Genomic DNA, 17,051 nt, shown 5'->3' with positions numbered 1-17,051 from the left:
TTCTTCCATGTACTTCTCCTGAGCTATCAGCGACAAGATGGTCTCAGAGGAAGGTGTGTTATGCCCTGCTCTCCTAGGGCCCTAAGGGTCTTAGGATGGGATCTGGCCTTGCTGACTGGACCTCAGAGTCAGAGAGTCACATAAGTGGAGGCCCAACCCTAACTCTGGTACCTCCTCTGCAGCCTCAGTATATAGAAGCTGTATAAGGGGGTTACAATCCACAATATGGGCCATGGGGACTCCCCCTTCCTGGCTCTGCCCAGTGCACCCCTGATATGGAGGAATCATGAGCTTCGGCTCTCAGGACACTTCCAACTTGCTCTGTAGGCCTTGCTGGATCTTATTCTCTGCAATAAGAATGTAGTTCTGGGCTGGGCACTGTGGCTCATGCCTGTAATCCTAGCACTTCTTTGAGAGGCCAAGGCAGGAGGATTGCTTGAGGCTAGGAGTTCAAGACCAGCCTGGGCAACATAACAAAACTCAACAAAACAAAAAAACGGCTAAAAATTTTTTAAAACTAAAATGTATAACCGGGCATGGTGGCTCACGCCTGTAATCCCAGCACTTTCGGAGGCCGAGGCGGGTGTACCACTTGAGGTAAGGAGTTCAAGACCAGTCTGGCCAATATGGTGAAACAAGATGGTCTAAAAACAAAAATTAGCCGGGTGTGGTGGTGGGCACCTGTAATCCCAGCTACTCAGAAGGTTGAGCGGGGAGAATGAATTGCTTGAACTTGGGGGGTGGAGGTTGCAGTGAGCGGAGATTGTGCCACTGCACCATCTCCAAAAAGAAAAAAGAAAAAGAAAAAGAAAATGTAGTTCCGATTAGGTGATTTCCCAGAGTTCTCTCTTCTGTTTATGAGGAGTGGGGGTGGGGGAGCCTAGTCCCACACCTGGATCTCAGCAGCTGCCCTTTGGTAATTGGTCCTGCCAACACTAGACTGAGGCCCCTGGGGGACGACAGCCTTGGCCTGACAGCCCCTTCAGCTAGAGGGGCCTGGACCCTGGAAGAAGGGGAAGGTCCACAGGGTGGTTCTGGGCTGTGAACTATGGGCCGCAAGGCTGTAGAGGATAAGGAGGCTAGGGGAGAGAGGAGCCCTCAGCCCAACAGGATTTAGCCTGGCTGGGGTATCTATATCTCCTCACTCTCTTTTCAGTCCATACTTCTGCGCCTGCATCCCCTTCCTAACCTAACCTTTGTAAGTGCTGTTCCTCCTTCCAGGAGCACGCTTTCCCTTTCTTCCTTTTGCCACCTAAATGGCACTTCCTCCAGGAAGCCTTTTTGATCCACACTTTGCCAGGCCCCTCTCCTGGGTCCCACAGACCCAGTGCTACCCCCACCCCAGCACAGTTTACTCTGGATACTTCACTCTGCCTCCATCCCCAGTGCAGGACTTCCCCCTTCTTCCAGCCTGGAGCTCCATGAGTACCTGAAGACTGAAAGAGGAAATGGAACTGGGGGCGGCCACACCCAGTGCAGGGTTGATACTGTGCCCTGAGGTGACATAAAAGACACTCCTTTTCCAAAGCAGAATTGGCCAGGAAATGAATAAACACCCTGAGAAAACTGTGGCGTGGTTCTTGCATTCCACAGTCAACACATCTAAAGATAGGCAGGGCAAAACTAAAATGAAACATTCTCAGCCTGGCGCCCAGACAGGGGTTCTGGTGACCCAAATCCCACCTCCAGACTTTCAGAAGGATCCCTGGGGGTTGGGAGGAGACTTCACAAGCCCTCTTAGATCACCCCACCCACCCCTTTTTGGGGGTGGGGTTGCAGCAACCATTCGTTAGTTTTCTGCTGCCACCTTGTGGCCACGCTAATGGCTGTCCCCAGGCTGAGGTCCCCTCTAAGGCAGCCTTGGTTCTCAACAGCAAGGGTACACAGGAGCACCCCTTCCCCGTCTCGCCATCTGCTGCCTCTATAGGAGGGAGCAGTCAAGGTGTGTGGGGGAGGTCAGCTAATGGGGCTCTTAAGTGTGAAGTACAAGGGCATCCCAAGGTAAACTCACGAGGCCTGGCCCATAGCTGGCTAAGAACCTGCTCGACTGCCCTTAGCACCTGACGCCTTGAAGGAATGCTAGCCACTTTTCCCTCCTTGAGCTCTCAGTCCCCTCTGAACACTGTTCTGGATGACTAGGTCTAGCCTCTTTCTCTAATTCCAAGATCACCTTAGCAGTAGCAATGTAGTCTCTCCAACTGTAATATGACCACATCACACTGCAGGTTACTTGGAGTTTGAGAACCCCAGCCCTTATGGACTCCTCCAGCTTCACTGCAAACAAGTTATATTAGGTTCCTTTTTTTTTTTTTTTTTTTTTGAGACGGAGTCTCTCTCTGTCGCCCAGGCTAGAGTGCAGTGGCGCAATCTTGGCTCACCACAACCTCCGCCTTCTGGGTTCAAGCAATTCTCCTGCCTCAGCCTCCTGAGTAGCTGGGACTACAGGTGCACGCCACCACACTCAGCTAATTTTCGTATTTTTAGTAGAGACAGGGTTTCACCATGTTGGCCAGGCTGGACTCGAATTCCTGACCTCAAGTGATACACCCGCCTTGGCCTCCCAAAGTGTTGGGATTACAGGTGTGAGCCACCATGCCCGGCCTGTACAGGGTTCTTACCATGTCCTTCCCTTGGCACATGCTGGCTCCTTCACTAGGAATACCTTCCTTATTTGCCTGTCGTCCCACCCCTGATCTCCAAGCAGGTACACCCCACGCTCCTAGGTGCCTACAGTCCTAAGTACACACATTTATCCAACTACGGTCTCCCCAGAATATATGCTGAACTACAGAGAAGCTGAGAAACCTACGAGAGTCAGGGCAAGCAAAAGAGGCACTTAGGGGCTCACTGTTGACCAGAATGCCAGTAACAGTCAGGGACAGCTAGCCTGGCATCACCCAGGCCCCAGAGGCAGTGGTTTGATGTTCTTACTAGGAGCAGAAGAGGAACAAAAGCAGAAAACAGGCATAAAAGAGACCCAGGGCATGTGTGCAGGGTGAACAGCACCCACCAAGCGTATGGCTGCTTCCCAGAGGCTTTGGAATCTGGGCTGGTAGCCTGCTGCCATGTCCATTCCAATGTGAGCCACAGTGGGGCCAAGGGCAGGGGCTGTGCTGCCATTTTCTGGGACAATAAATACAACTGTTCCAGCGTACCCTGGGCCCATGCCACCCACACAGGCTCATTCTTCAACATGGCTTGATTTTAGTGGCCAAAAATACTGGCCCAACTCTCAGAAACTGCATGAGGGTGATTCTCTGACAGTCTGAAGACCACATTCAGAGGACAGTTTTCTTCAATAAGTACTTCCTAGGCCTTGTGCTCCCTGGGGCCAGAACTAGAAGATCCCCCAGCAGCTAAGTGGAAGCTTTCTGTACTGTGCCCTAGGTCCTGTGGTAGAGTAAATGGGGCTCGGCTTTCACTACGGAGCCTCCTGGATATCCATGGTGCCCCATGCAGGTCTGCCTATGCCATGCCAGGGACTAGGGTGACTAAGGAGAGCCCAGTGCACGTAGTAGCATTAGCTCTTATTATGACAGGCCCACTGCCTTAGAGGGTCAACTGGGCCATCTCTCAGACCCTCAGCTCACTCTTGGGGACCATTTGGAGGATTGCACTGGCTGAGGTAGGAGAACTGAGGCACACAGCCCTTCATGGGAAGGCCTAAGCAGGGACAGTTTCCTCAGAGGCCTGCAGCTTAAGGGAGGCTAGATTCTGAATTTCAGCTGAAGACTGAGTTGCCTCACCGGGGGCTCCCTCCAGTACCAGGGCTCAGACTCCCCCCATTTTGACCATCTCTATCTTACTCAGCTCAGCTCCTGCTGAACTACAGCAACCCGTTAAACAGAGCCACAGCGAGGGCTCCCAAGGTGGTTGGGTAGTCTTTTGTGGCATGCAGTGGGAGCCCCTCCCAGGAGTGATAAGAGAGGCAGACAGCAGAAGCTCAGACTGAGTATGGGGGTGGGGGTAGGGTAGGGCAGTATGGTACCTGAGAGCCTTTTACATATGGTAGGACTTCAGCTGAACCAAAACAGCCCCAGCCCAAGATCCAACTGAGAATGTGTGTGGCCTCATGCTGGTGCAAGGGAGGGAGAAGAGGGGCTCAAATGTGCCTGTGCCCCTGTGCAGGAGCTAGGGAGGAGGATCCAGTGTCTGTATGTGAGTGAGGGTGGATGGGCGAAGGGACAAGTGACAGGGCTTGACAAGTGTCTTCCCCAAAGCACTTTAATGCACTCACCAACCCACAGTCCCTGCCTGCTGGCTGGGCAAGAGAGGCCAGCCCCCATCTGGAGGCTCCTACGGCTTCCCACACCCAGTGTGCCCGGGAAGGCTGAGCCTGCACACATTCCCATCAATAGGTGAGGGGCGTGAGAATGAAGAGGCGGTCTTCCTCTTTGCGGATCCAGCGCATCAGCTTATGGATGGCACTGACAGCTGACGCCTTGGTCCCCAGGGGGCTGTAACACATGTAGAGCTCAAAGGCGCCTGTCACCTGGAGAAGGGGCAAAGGGTCGTCATCTAGGTTAGATGCCCCTCATGGCCCACACCTAGGACCTCCGTGAAGCCCAGCCCATCCCAGGGCTGCCTTACCCAGGCCAGGAGGTTCTCGTTGGGGCCTGTGTAGTAAATGGTCTTGAGTGGGCGAGAGGCATTGTGGGCACGGCTGTGCAGGTACTGGTAGAGGCCCAGCAGCCGCTCCTGCTCCTCTTCACTGGTGTACGGGGCCTCAATCTCAGGGCTGCAGACAGGGTTGGGGGGAGTGGGTTTGCAAAGGAATGACTTCCACTGTCTTCTCTAGAGATTTAGAAATACCTCTTCCTATCCAGGAAGACTCTATCATATGTCTTACCCTCCAAATGCTCCCTTAGGACAGGGCATTGTCTCCTCACCACAGAGGCACTCCAGGACAGAGCTGGGCCCACTGAGACTAGAGCTGTGTCCCCTCTCACCCCCTAAACTCATGGTGTCTTTGGTGACCCCTCTTTGGAGAGGCCAGGTTGAGTTTAGATGTCCAAGACAGGGTGACAGATCTGGATGAGTTTAGATGTCTAAGACAGAGTAACAGATCTGGAGTAGAGGAAGGGTAAACCAGGAATCCTGTGGGCCAAAAGGGACAAAGGGAGGCCACATCTTCCCAGCCCCTCTGCTGGGGGAGGGAGTAGAGGAGGGCTTTGCTTCCTGAGCTAGACCAAAATGACGCCTAAAGTAGAGTTGCTCTAGGACAAGGGACCTGGGAGACCTCTGTTCCAGTTTCCTTCCCTGGGTATACTGGGCATTTCCAGGCCTTCTGGGTAATAAAGTAGAAAGGGGTATGCTCATAGGGTGATGGAGAGTGTGGGTCTCTGGTGCCACAGTAAAACAGACCCAGCACACTGGTCTGCTTCCAAAGATGGAGGCAGCTTCATGGCTACATCTCAGAGCTCAGGACCAAACAGCCTCCCAACTCCACATGTCCCTGTCCCCCTACAGCAGTGCCCTCAAGGCCCTCCCTCACCTGGTGAAGAGTCCCGAGCTCTTTGACTTATAGAGGAAGTGACGCAGGTCAGGGATGCCCACTTGGGCAACGCTGTAGTAGGGTGTGCGCAGCGCCTCTCGCAGGGCCAGGTGGGCTCCGCGCTTGCGAAGGCGCTCCTGGAAGCGGCGGCGGCAGTCAGAGACTGCAAAGAAGTCCTCACGGTCAGTGGAGACAAACAGCAGGCAGAGGTCGGTGTCAGGCTCTAGGTAAGAGATATGTGCGTGGAAGAAGCCGGCTGCGTTGAATTTGGGCAGGCACACGGGCGTCCAGGCCTCGCCCTCGCGGAAGGACGAGGAGGAACTAATGAGGTTGAAGAGCAGGTGCAGGTCGATGGGGTGCAAAAATTGGTCCTTTCGGCGCACAAGTGCCACGAGCTGGTTGCGGGCCAGCAGGATGGAGAAGACCAGGCTGCGCGCACGTGCCTGCTGCAGGCTGGCACTCACAGTGTCGCGCACGGCTGCTGCCAGGGGCAGGCACCGTGCCGCCCCCATCAGGAAGCTGGGGTCTCGTGCCATGAGCTGCAGCAGGTTGTCGGTGATGCGCTCTGAGCCGGAGAGCAGGCGCCGCAGGTCATAGTTCTGCTTCTGCTGGAAGATATGGCTCAGCTGCGCACCGGTAAGAAGGCTCAGGATCTGATAGTAGATGTAGAGCAGCTCCTGCGCCAGCTCTTGTGCCGACTGCCGTGTGCGAGCCACTGCCACTAGCACCAGCGGGCTCCGGCGCACGAATACTACCTTGTAGCCATCTGAGGGCGGGATGGGAAAGAGGGATGTCAGCCTCAGCCGCAGCTCCCTCCGAACACCGCCTTCCAGCGCAGCTCTTTCGCTTCGCCCATCCTTTCCTCACTCAGAGCTCTGCGCACAGTAGGGGCTTAAGGATGTTCAGGATAAAAACCCATTGCTCCTTCTCCCTGAGGGCTCAGGGCCTATCCCTGCCACTTGTTTCAAAGACTAGCTCCCTCTGAAACACATTCTTATGCTAAGTCAACTGGCAAGGGCTGGCTGGGTGGAGCTCAGGACCTGGGAGATATATATATGTATTTTTTTTTCTTTCTTTCTTTTTGTCACCTCCCCAGGGAGATTCTCACTCTCTCCAAAGGCAAAGCCCATGTCAGAGGCATCTTTGGTCCTCACCACAGCCCCATGAGGCCAGCAGTGTTGTTATCCTCTGTTCAGGTGAGGACCTTGAGACTCAGAGAGGTAGAGGGGCTTACCCTCAGTCACATAGCACATCCCAGCCCTCTGGTCTGCAGGGGTCCAAAACCTGCTATGAATGAACCTTGGCCAGGGGAGCCCACCCCATTCCCTCTCCAGGTGGCTCACCTGCATGGATGGAGCGGATGGCGTTCTTGTCTGCCTCCAGGAAGGACACCAGGGCCACCATAACACCCATAGTGCTGGAAAGTGCCTCCTCAGACCCATAGCGGGAGTACACAGGCTTCCCTGCCTCACTCAGCACAAAGACATGCTTCTGGTGCAGGCGCCATGCCTCCGTGGCATCCTCCTCATCCCCCTCGGCTGTGCCCTCCCTGGGGGGCTCTGTGGCTGGTCGGCCAACTGCCCCTGGGGGATCCAGCCAATCCTCAGAGCTTCCTGGCAGCATCTCCTCCTGCAGGTCCCGGGCCACACCCGTCAGCTGGGTGCTTAGCTCGCTAAAGTCCTGGCTGATCTGGCGCATGTCTGCAGGCAGCGGCGGGGGACCCCTGGCACCCTCCTTGGGGCTGTCCCCAGAAGCTGCCCCATCCTCTGACTCAGTCAGGTCCTCGTAGGAACGGGCATGGACGAACATGGCACCTTCCTGCCCAGCACCTGCAGGCCAAAAGCACTGGTGCTTAGAGGGGTAGCTACTGGCAGACACTCCTACCAGCAAGGTGCCTAACGTGGTCACTCCAGCATGATTGCCTGACTTGTTAGGGTCAAGCCACTGTTCCCTTCTGCCACTGTCTGCCATGGATGATGCTTCTCTGAAACTTACAGCCCACCAGTCTCCTCCCATCATACTGGAAAGAAGACCCAAACCACTCATGGCAGCAGTGGTGGCTGGTATCTGCCTACCTCTCATTCCCATCTCTCAGCCCACTCCCTTGCCCATCTTGGTCACACTGGCCAAGATCTGCTCTTAGACAGTTTCAACATGCCCCCACCTGCCTCGGGAGCTCCACACCTGCTGTCAGCTGTCTCCTACCTCCCCACGTGGCTGGCTAATTGTCACACTTCAGCTTTCAGGGAAGATGTTAGTTACTGACTTCCAACCCCAGGCACTCTATATGTCCCTCTTTGATTTCTCTTGTGGCACTTGCCAATTATTGTCCTTCTCCCCAGCTACAATGGTACCCAGCAAGGTGCAGGAACGTAGCACCTCACCCTGTGTCTGGAGCACTGCCCATACTCAATGAATCTCTCTGGGAGAAAGCTCCCCTACCCTACTTAGGCCATAGCTTCTGACTAACCCCCTGTAATGGCTCTACAGCCTGTGACTGCCTCACGGCAGTGACCAGGTCAGTCTTCCTTTATTGGTTTTTTGACAAAATAGTTTAACATATATTTTGAGTCTCTCTTACGAATTCAGCCCTGTACCAGGCACTGGGGATATAACTGCCCTGTGCTCAGTGTTCACAATCTTGTGGAAGAGAGAGATGGGCAATATATGCATAAAGAGATAAAATTATGAAATAATTAGTGTCCTATACAGAGCATGGTCAGAGCAGGCCTAACTTGTGAGGAGGGGAGAAGGAGCCGGGGAGGTGTGCTGTAGACACAGGGAACAGAAGAAGAGCCCTCAATGGCAGCCAGAAAGCTCAGGGTGAACAGTGTAACACGAAGTGGAGAGGAAAGCCACATGCAGAACGAGCCTGGCCTCCTGCCTTTTCCCCAGAACCTCAAATATCCAATGAGTGACTGACAAATGCATGAATAAGTGGAAAGCAAAAAGTGGTTGGGAATCCTAATTTCCGCCCCCAGAGCCTGCTCTGGTTGGCAGCTGGCTGAGGCTGTACACTTGCCCATACCTGGCTCCATTCCCTGGGCCAGTCCTGGTGTGGGGCTCTCAGCTCTCTCCACACTGTGTCCATCAGAAGGAGTCAATGTGCCATCAGGGCATTCGCCGCTTCTCTTCCTTTGCATGTCAGTAGCCATCCTTTGGGTTCTCCTGTGGGGCAAAGGCAACATCGATGGCTTTTGGCAGGGTCACAGGCATAATCGACAGTGGTACTAACTACAGGAAAGTGTCCGTTATCAGGACTCCACTAACTCAAATCTCTAGAAAATGGATTCTGAAAATTCCTTTCAAAAAAATATATATTGTTCCTTTTCTGATTATAAAAGGAAGACATATTCATTGTAAAAAAAAAAACTTGGAAAGCACAGAAAAGTAGAAAGAAATATCAAGATTTTCCTACCATTCAGGATCTTTCACTGTTCATATGTTAGTGTATTTCCTTCTAGTCCTTTTTTTTTTTTTTTTTTTTTTTGAGACAGGGTCTCACTCTGCCACCCAGGCTGGAATGCAGTGGCACAATCTCGGCTCACTGCAGCCTCCACCTCTGGGGCTCAAGCAGTTCTTGTGCCTCAGCTTCCCAAGTAGCTGGGACTACAGGCGTGCACCATCATGCCTGGCTAATTTTTATATTTTTTGGTATAGACGGGGTTTCACCATGTTGGCTAGGCTGGTCTCGAACTCTGGACCTCAAGTGATCTGCCCCTCTCGGCAGATTGTTGTTGTTGTTGAGACAGGGTCTCACTCTGTTGCCAAGGCTGGAGTGCAATGGCACCAACACAGCTTACTGCAGCCTTGACTTGGGCTCAAGCAATCCTCCCAACCCAAGCCTTCCCAGTAGCACATGCCACAGTCAGCTAATTTTTTTCTTTTTCTTTTTTTTTTTGAGATGGAGTTTCACTGTTGTTGCCCTGGCTGGAGTGCAATGGCACGATCTCGGCTCACCGCAACCTCCGCCTCCCAGGTTCAAGAGATTCTCCTGCCTCAGCCTCCCGAGGTAGCTGGGATTATAGGCATGCACCACCATGCCCGGCTAATTTTGTATTTTTAGTAGAGACGGGGTTTCTCCGTGTTGCTCAGGCTGGTCTCAAACTCCCAACCTCAAGTGATCTGCCTGCCTTGACCTCCCAAAGTGCTGGGATTATAGATGTGAGCCACCGTGCCCGGCCTTTCTTTTCTGAGACAGGGTCTGGCTCTCTTGCCCAGGCTGGAGAGCAGTGACACGATCTTGGCTCACTGCAACCTCTGCCTCCTGGGCTTAAGCCATCCTCCCATCTCAACCTCCTGCCACTGTGCCTGCCTAATTTTTTTTTTTTTTTTGAGATGGCGTCTTGCTCTGTCACCCAGGCTAGAGTGCAGTGGTGCGATCTTGGCTCACTGCAACCTCCGCCTCCTGGGTTCAAGAAATTCTCCTGCCTCAGCCTCCCAAGTAGCTGGGATTACAGGCACCTGCCTCCTAAAGTGCTGGGATTACTGGTGTGAGCCACTGCGCTGGCCTGATTTTTTTTTTTTTTTTTTTTTTTTTTTTTTGAGACAGTCTCGCTCTGTTGCCCAAGCTGGAGCGCAGTGGTGTAATCTCAGCTCACTGCAAGCTCCGCCTCCCGGGTTCCCCCCATTCTTCTGCCTCAGCCTCACGAGGAGCTGGGACTACAGGCGCCTGCCACCACGCCCGGCTAATTTTTGTATTTTTAGTAGAGATGGGGTTTCACCGCGTTAGCCAGGATGGTCTCGATCTCCTGACCTCGTGATCTGCCCACCTCGGCCTCCCAAAGTACTGGAATTACAGGCATGAGTCACTGTTCCCAGCCAATTTTTGTATTTTTTTTATAAAGACAAGGTCTTTTCATGTTGCCCTGGCTGGTCTCAAACTACTAGGCTCAAGCAGTCCTCTCCCACTTTAGCCTCCCAAAATGTTGGAATTACAGGCAGGAGCCACCACGCTCAGCCTGGTCTTTTAGAAAAAGTACATAAAATGTAAATAATTAAACAAACTGATAACAGCAGCTAACAGTTATTCAGTGTCAGCGTATCATGCTAAGAAGTTTCTGTGGATTAAGTTACCTAATCTTGATCACGCCTCTATGAGGCAGATGCTCCCGTCAGGCTAGCTTTATAGATGAAAGAACCGACACTGAGAGAGCTTAAGCAGCTTGCCCAATGTTACTACAGGAAGAAAGTGCTGGATTTGGATCTGGGAGTTGAAACAACTCTATCCTGTATCCAGTGGCTCACTCCTGTAATCTTAGCAAAGATTGGAGGCCAAAGAGGGAGGATCACTTGAACTCAGTAGTTTACTAGCTGGGGCAACAAAGTGAGACCCTGTCTCTACAAAAAATTTAAAAAACTAGCCAGGCATGGTGGCATGTGCCTGTAATCCCAGCTACTGGAGAGAGGATCACATAAACCCAGCAAGTCAAGGTTGCAGTAAGCCGTGACTACAACACTGCACTCCAATTTAGGCAACAGAGTGAGACCCTGTCTGAGAAAACTAAAACTAAAAATAAATAAAAATAAAAATTAACGGAGTTGACCAATAGTTCTTTTTGGATATCTAGGTGTTTGCAGAGAAAGAAGTGAGACACAGCCAACAGGCTTGTCTTCAGGCTGAAGTCCTGCTTTTCTCTAAATATCCTTTTGTACCTTTTGAATTTGGCACAAGTTGTCTTAACAAGTAAAAACAACTATAGACATGACAACTCTCAGTGCCCATATGATGGCCAGGATAGATTCAGCTGGATCTCCTTGTCCTTCCACAGCCCCAGGCCCAGGTGGAGGTGGCCACAAGTGAATGTCAGTGGTAACAGAGCCAGCTGGGTGGCTCACCAAGGCTGGTAGCAAGGCTTATTTCACCTCTAGAGTCCTTCAATGGCAGGCTGAAGGATCCTCACTTGTCAGGCAACATACAGTTCACCCAGGAGGGGATCCATTCCAGGTACCAATCCTCTAAGAAAGAGGGATCTAGGTGGATGGATTAGAAGGGCAGCAACTCATGGGGCAAACACTGCAGGCAGGTCAGGGGCCCAGGAGGCACTGGTGTTAGTGTGAGCAAAGTAGACCTGAGCCTGCCTCCCAGAACACAGAGTCTGGTGGGAATAACTGAGCTCTTGTCCCCTCCTAGCTGTGTAACCTTGGGCAAATGACTCTTCCCTGAGCATGGCATAAAGTAGGTGTTCAAAAAAGTTCATGAAAGGGTAGTCCCAAACAGATAGCCTCACCATGAGTAGCATTTGTGTGGTGCCAGCCAGTGTATGTCCAAGAACATTCTCTCTGGACCTGGCATAGCTCCAGTCAGGCAGCTCCTATGTATGTGCCCAAAGAACTAATTTTCAACCTCTTTTTGTCACCTTTAAGTTATGTAATTCTTTCTTTTTTTTTTTTTTTTTTTTTTGAGACGGAGTCTCGCTCTGTCGCAGTGCAGTGGCCGGATCTCAGGTCAGTGCAAGCTCCGCCTCCTGGGTTTATGCCATTCTCCTGCCTCAGCCTCCCGAGTAGCTGGGACTACAGGCACCCGCCACCTCGCCCAGCTAGTTTTTTTGTATTTTTTAGTAGAGACAGGGTTTCATCGTGTTAGCCAGGATGGTCTCGATCTCCTGACCTCGTGATCCGCCCGTCTCGGCCTCCCAAAGTGCTGGGATTACAGGCTTGAGCCACTGCGCCCGGCCTTTTTTTGTATTTTTTTTAGTAGAGATGGGGTTGCACCGTGTTAGCCAGGATGGTCTCGATCTCCTGACCTCGTGATCTGCCCGTCTCAGCCTCCCAGAGTGCTGGGATTACAGGCTTGAGCCACTGCGCCCGGCCAAGTTATGTAATTCTTTCTTTAATTGAATCTTTTGCAGAAGCTCCATGTGCAAACAGACAGGGAAGCAGAGCCTGTATCCTGATAGCTGGCCTGGTGGCCACTCCTGCACTGAGCCTGAAGGACATGGGGGGTTGGGCACCACTGCCAACAGCATCACCCCACACAGAATAAAACCAAAGAAAGAAGGTTGGGGAGGTAATTTGGGGATTTTCTAAGTCCCCAATCCCATCCATCAGGACAATCAAGAGTAATGGTTCCCAGCAAGGGTCAGAGCCCAGAAGGCCAAGGTGCAGACTGCCTTGTCAGACAGTGGGCCAGAGGAACTAAGAGGCTGCATGCCCTCAACAAGGAACCTGCGGTAGCATCCACAGAGGTCCCCTCTGAGGCTGAGACTAAGAGGAGCAATCCAAAACAACCACTGCAACACCACAAGGCCCAGGATGCTGAATGCTAAGGAAACTAGGGCACATCTAAGTCTTGAGCAAGAACACACAGGCCACATGTAATCATAGACGAGTAATTCCAAAGCTATCCTAAAAGCCAGAGTGGGTTCTGAGAGATGAGTCTGCAGGCCGAGAGCAAGCTGCTCCTGACAGTGCCAGGGCTGTGGCCAGGGTGTCCAGGCCTATCTGGGCTCAAGCGATCCTCCTACCTCAGCCTCCTGAGTAGCTGGGAACACAGCTATGAGCCACCATGCGTAGATAATTTTTGTCTTTTTTTGGTAGAAATAGGGTTTTGCCATGTTGCTCAGGCTGGTCTTGAGCACCTGGGCTCAAGCAACCTGCCTTCCTTGGCCTCCCACAGTCCTGGGATTACAGGTGTGAGCCAGCGCCCGGCCTGGAATGCCCTACATTTTTTTTTTTTTTTTTTTTTTTTTGAGATGGAGTCTCGCTCTGTCACCCAGGCTGGAGTGCAGTGGCGTGATCTCAGCTAACTGCAAGCTCCGCCTCCTGAGTTCACACCATTCTCCTGCCTCAGCCTCCAGAGTAGCTGGGACTACAGGTGCCCACCACTACGCCCAGCTAATTTCTTTTTGTATTTTTAGTAGAGATGGGGTTTTACCGTGTTTGCCAGGACGGTCTCAATCTCCTGACGTGGTGATCCGCCTGCCTCGGCCTCCCAAAGTGCTGGGATTATAGGCGTGAGCCACTGCGTCTGGCTGGAATGCCCTACATTTCTATGTCTCCTCACTTTCCTACTCCTCTAGTTAACTTCGTATCTCTTCTCTCTTCAAATGTCCATCATCTGCTTCCCTGATGGTCATACTTAGCACTATCAGCAAATCACCTTGCCTTCCATTTCACCGAGAAGACAGAAGTCATTCTAGAAGAGAAATTCTGGGGCGGGTATGGTGGCTCGCACCTTTAATCCCAGCACTCTGGGAGGCCGAGGGGGGCAGATCACCTGAGGTCGGGAGTTTGAGAACAGCCTGACCAACATGGAGAAACCCCGTCTCTACTAAATAAAAAAAATTAGCCGGTGTGGTGGAGCATGCCTATAATTCCAGCTACTCGGGAGGCTGAGGCAGATGAATCACTTGTACCTGGAGGTGGAGATTGCAGTAAGCCGAGATTGCACCCCTGCACTCCAGCCTGGGCAACAACAGTGAAACTGTCTCAAAAGAAAAAAAAAAGGAAAGAACTTCTGGAGATTACCACCACCACCTCCTCACCTCATCTGCCAGACTAGGCCTTCCCTCTTTTTTTTTTTGAGATAGAGTCTCACTCTGTGGCCCAGACACGATCTTGGCTCACTGAAATCTTTACCTCCCAGATTCAAGCGATTCTCCTGCCTCAGCCTCCCAGGTAGCTGGGATTACAAGCACCCACCACTTCACCCGGATAATGTTTGTATTTTCAGTAGAGACAGGGTTTTATCATGTTTGGCCAGGCTGGTCACAAACTCCTGACCTCAAGTGATCCACCTGCCTCAGCCCCACAAAGTGCTGGGATTACAGGCATGAGCCACCACACCTGGCCCCCTCTTCTTACTAAAGATGAGCTGTTCATGCTCCATAGAGGCTAACTCCTCCATGTGTACACCAGATCCCAGCCCCTCTCCTACTCAGGTACATGGCTTCAGCAGCTGTCCCTCCTCATCAGTTTCCCCTCCTCCCTTATCCATTACCAATATGGTGATATTTCTTCTGTCTTCAAAACCCCCTCACAGCAGGGCTTGATGGCTCATGCCTGTCATCCTAGCACTTTGGGAGGCCTAGGTGGGCAAACCGCTTAAGCCTAGGAGTTTGAGACCAGCTTAGGCAACATGGTGAAACCCCATTTCTACAAAAAGTACAAAAGATTAACTAGGTGTAGTGGCATGCACCTGTAGTCCCAGCTACTTGGGAGGCTGAGGTGGGAAAATCACCTGATCCCAGGAGGTCCAGGCTGCAGTGAGCGGTGATCATACCACTGCACTCCAGCCTGGGTAAAGGGAGTGAGATCCTGTCTCAAAAATAAAAAACAAACAAAAAACACCCTCCTTTGGGGCTGTTCACGTTGCAGTAATTCATTGAGCTATACTTACGATTTTTGAACTTTTCTGTATGTTTGTTTTATTTCAAAGTTAAAACAAAACAAACTTCCCCTTAACTCTACATTCCCCACTAGCTACCAACCCATTTTTCTGTTGCCCTTTATAAAAAAACAAACAAACGCCCTCAAAATAGCAAATAATATTTGGAGTTTGCATTAGTCAGGTAGGCTAGACTATTCTGTGTAACAAATGGATGCCAAATGCTAGAGATTTTATACCCAAAGATCTTTATTTTTTGAGACGGAGTCTCACTCTGTCACCCAGGCCGGACCACAGTAGTGCCATCTCGGCTCACTGCACCCTCTGCCTCCTGGGTTCAAGCGATTCTCCTCCCTCAGCCTCCCGAGCAGCTGGGATTATAGGTGCCCACCACCACATCTGGCTAATTTTTGTATTTTTAGTAGAGATGGGGTTTCACTATGTTGGCCAGGCTGGTATCAAACTCCTGACCTCAGGTGATCCGCCCACCTTGGCTTTCCAAAATGCTGGGATTACAGGCATGAGCCACCGCACCCAGCCCCAAAGACCTATTTTTTGCTCACACAAAATCTACTGTGGGACTGGTAGCAATTCACAGTAGCTCCATTCCAAGCAGTGATTCAGGAATCCAAGCTACTAGCACCCTATAGTAGCCATTTGAAACACGTGCCTTCCACATCACCAGGCAGGGGAAGACAGAGATGGAGGATCATGTACCAGCTCTTAAATACTTCGTAGCTCACATTGGCCGGAACCAGTGATGTAGCCAGAGGGACTGGGAAATGTATGGAGCTCATGGATATCTGGAAAGCAGGAATTGTCCCTGCCACAGCCTCTCCATTTCTCCCATTCTCTCTAAACCAGTTCTGAACAGAATCTCACCTCCATTACTCCACCAACACTGCTCCCATCAAGGACACCAATGACTGCCAGGATCATCTTACTTCACCCATAAACAATAGATAATTTGGTTATTTCCTCTCTCCTGAAACATTTTCTCCTCTTTTATGGCACACCACTCCTTTCTTGGCTCTCTTCTGACCTCATGGACTATTCCTTCTGAGTCCTTTTTGCAGTTCTTACTGTAAAGGGGCACAGAATTCAGTCTTTGGACCTCTTCTCTGTCTTCACTCAGTCCCTTGGTGATCTCATTTGGTCTCATAGTTTTAAATTCCCTCTACATATTAATAATTTATTTTTTTAATCTCCAGCCCCAATCTCTTTTCTGACTTAAAGAGGCACACACATTTAACTGTCTACTTATTGTTATCTCAAGGTTATATGCCTCAAACTGAACTCCTTAAAAAACCATCACCTAGCCAGGCATGGTAGCTCTCACCTATAATCCCAGCACTTTGGGAGGCCGAGGAGGGTGGATCACAAGGTCAGAAGTTCGAGACCAGCCTGGCCAACCTGGTGAAACCCTGTCTTTACTAAAAATATGAAAATCAGCTGTGTGTGGTGGCGCATGCCTGTAATCCCAGCTACTCAGGAGGCTGAGGCAGGAGAGTTGCTTGAATCTGGGAGGCAGAGGTTGCAATGAGCCGAGATCACACCACTGCACTCTAGCCTAGGTGGCAGAGCCAGATTCTGTCTCAAAAAAAAAAAAAAAAAAAAAATGGTCATCTTAAAAAGTTGCTCCTGGCTGTGTGTGGTGGCTCACGCCTGTAATCCTAGCACTTTGGGAGGCCAAAGCAGGCAGATTACTTGAGCAAAGGAGTTCAAGACCAGCCTGGGCAATGTGGCAAACCCTGCCTCTACAAAAATACAAAAATTAGCCAGGCGTGGTGGCACGTGTCTGTGGTCCCAGTTACTCAGGAGGCTAAGGTGGGAGGATCACTGGAACCTGGGAGGCAGAGCTTCCTTGCAATGAGCCAAGATCGCACCACTGCATTCCAGCCTGGGCGATAAGAGTGAGACCCTGTCTTTTTTTTTTCTTTTTTGAGACAGAATCTGGCTCTGTTGCCCAGGCTGGAGTGCAGTGGCGTGATCTCAGCTCACTGCAAGCTCTGCCTCCCGGGTTCACGCCATTCTCCTGCCTCAGCCTCCTGAGTAGCTGGGACTACAGGCGCCCACCACCATGCCCGGCTAATTTTTTGTATTTTTTAGTAGCGACGAGGTTTCACCATGTTAGCCAAGATGGTCTCAATCTCCTTACCTCGTGATCCGCCCGCCTCAGCCTCCCAAAGTGCTGGGATTACAGGCATGAGCCACCATGCCCAGCCGGTA

At 51.5% G+C, this 17,051-nt stretch overlaps 1 protein-coding gene across 4 annotated transcripts in view; it reads right to left on the bottom strand.

Moving 5' to 3' along the window:
* Positions 1-4,206: 4,206 nt before the first annotated feature.
* MON1A (MON1 homolog A, secretory trafficking associated) overlaps positions 4,207-17,051 on the bottom strand; it is a 26,285-nt gene continuing 13,440 nt past the window's right edge. For 3 of the 4 annotated variants that reach the window (XM_023231619.1, XM_023231622.3, XM_023231618.2), the window contains exons 2-6: positions 8,523-8,662; positions 6,838-7,323; positions 5,495-6,260; positions 4,591-4,738; positions 4,207-4,492 (exon numbers count right to left, since the gene is read on the bottom strand). In XM_023231619.1, the coding sequence (XP_023087387.1) occupies positions 4,352-4,492; positions 4,591-4,738; positions 5,495-6,260; positions 6,838-7,323; positions 8,523-8,649 (1,668 nt within the window). In that variant the 5' untranslated portion in view covers positions 8,650-8,662 and the 3' untranslated portion in view covers positions 4,207-4,351. Of the gene's footprint in view, positions 4,493-4,590; positions 4,739-5,494; positions 6,261-6,837; positions 7,324-8,522; positions 8,663-11,359; positions 11,851-17,051 lie in introns of those variants that run through there. The other variant, XM_023231620.3, reaches the window with a different exon arrangement.

Source organism: Piliocolobus tephrosceles, chromosome 2 (genome assembly GCF_002776525.5).
Source record: "Piliocolobus tephrosceles isolate RC106 chromosome 2, ASM277652v3, whole genome shotgun sequence".
In the NCBI taxonomy this organism is placed as follows: domain Eukaryota; kingdom Metazoa; phylum Chordata; class Mammalia; order Primates; family Cercopithecidae; genus Piliocolobus; species Piliocolobus tephrosceles.
The sequence above is the reverse complement of the archived record's forward strand: the minus strand, read 5'-3'. Positions and strand labels throughout refer to the sequence as shown.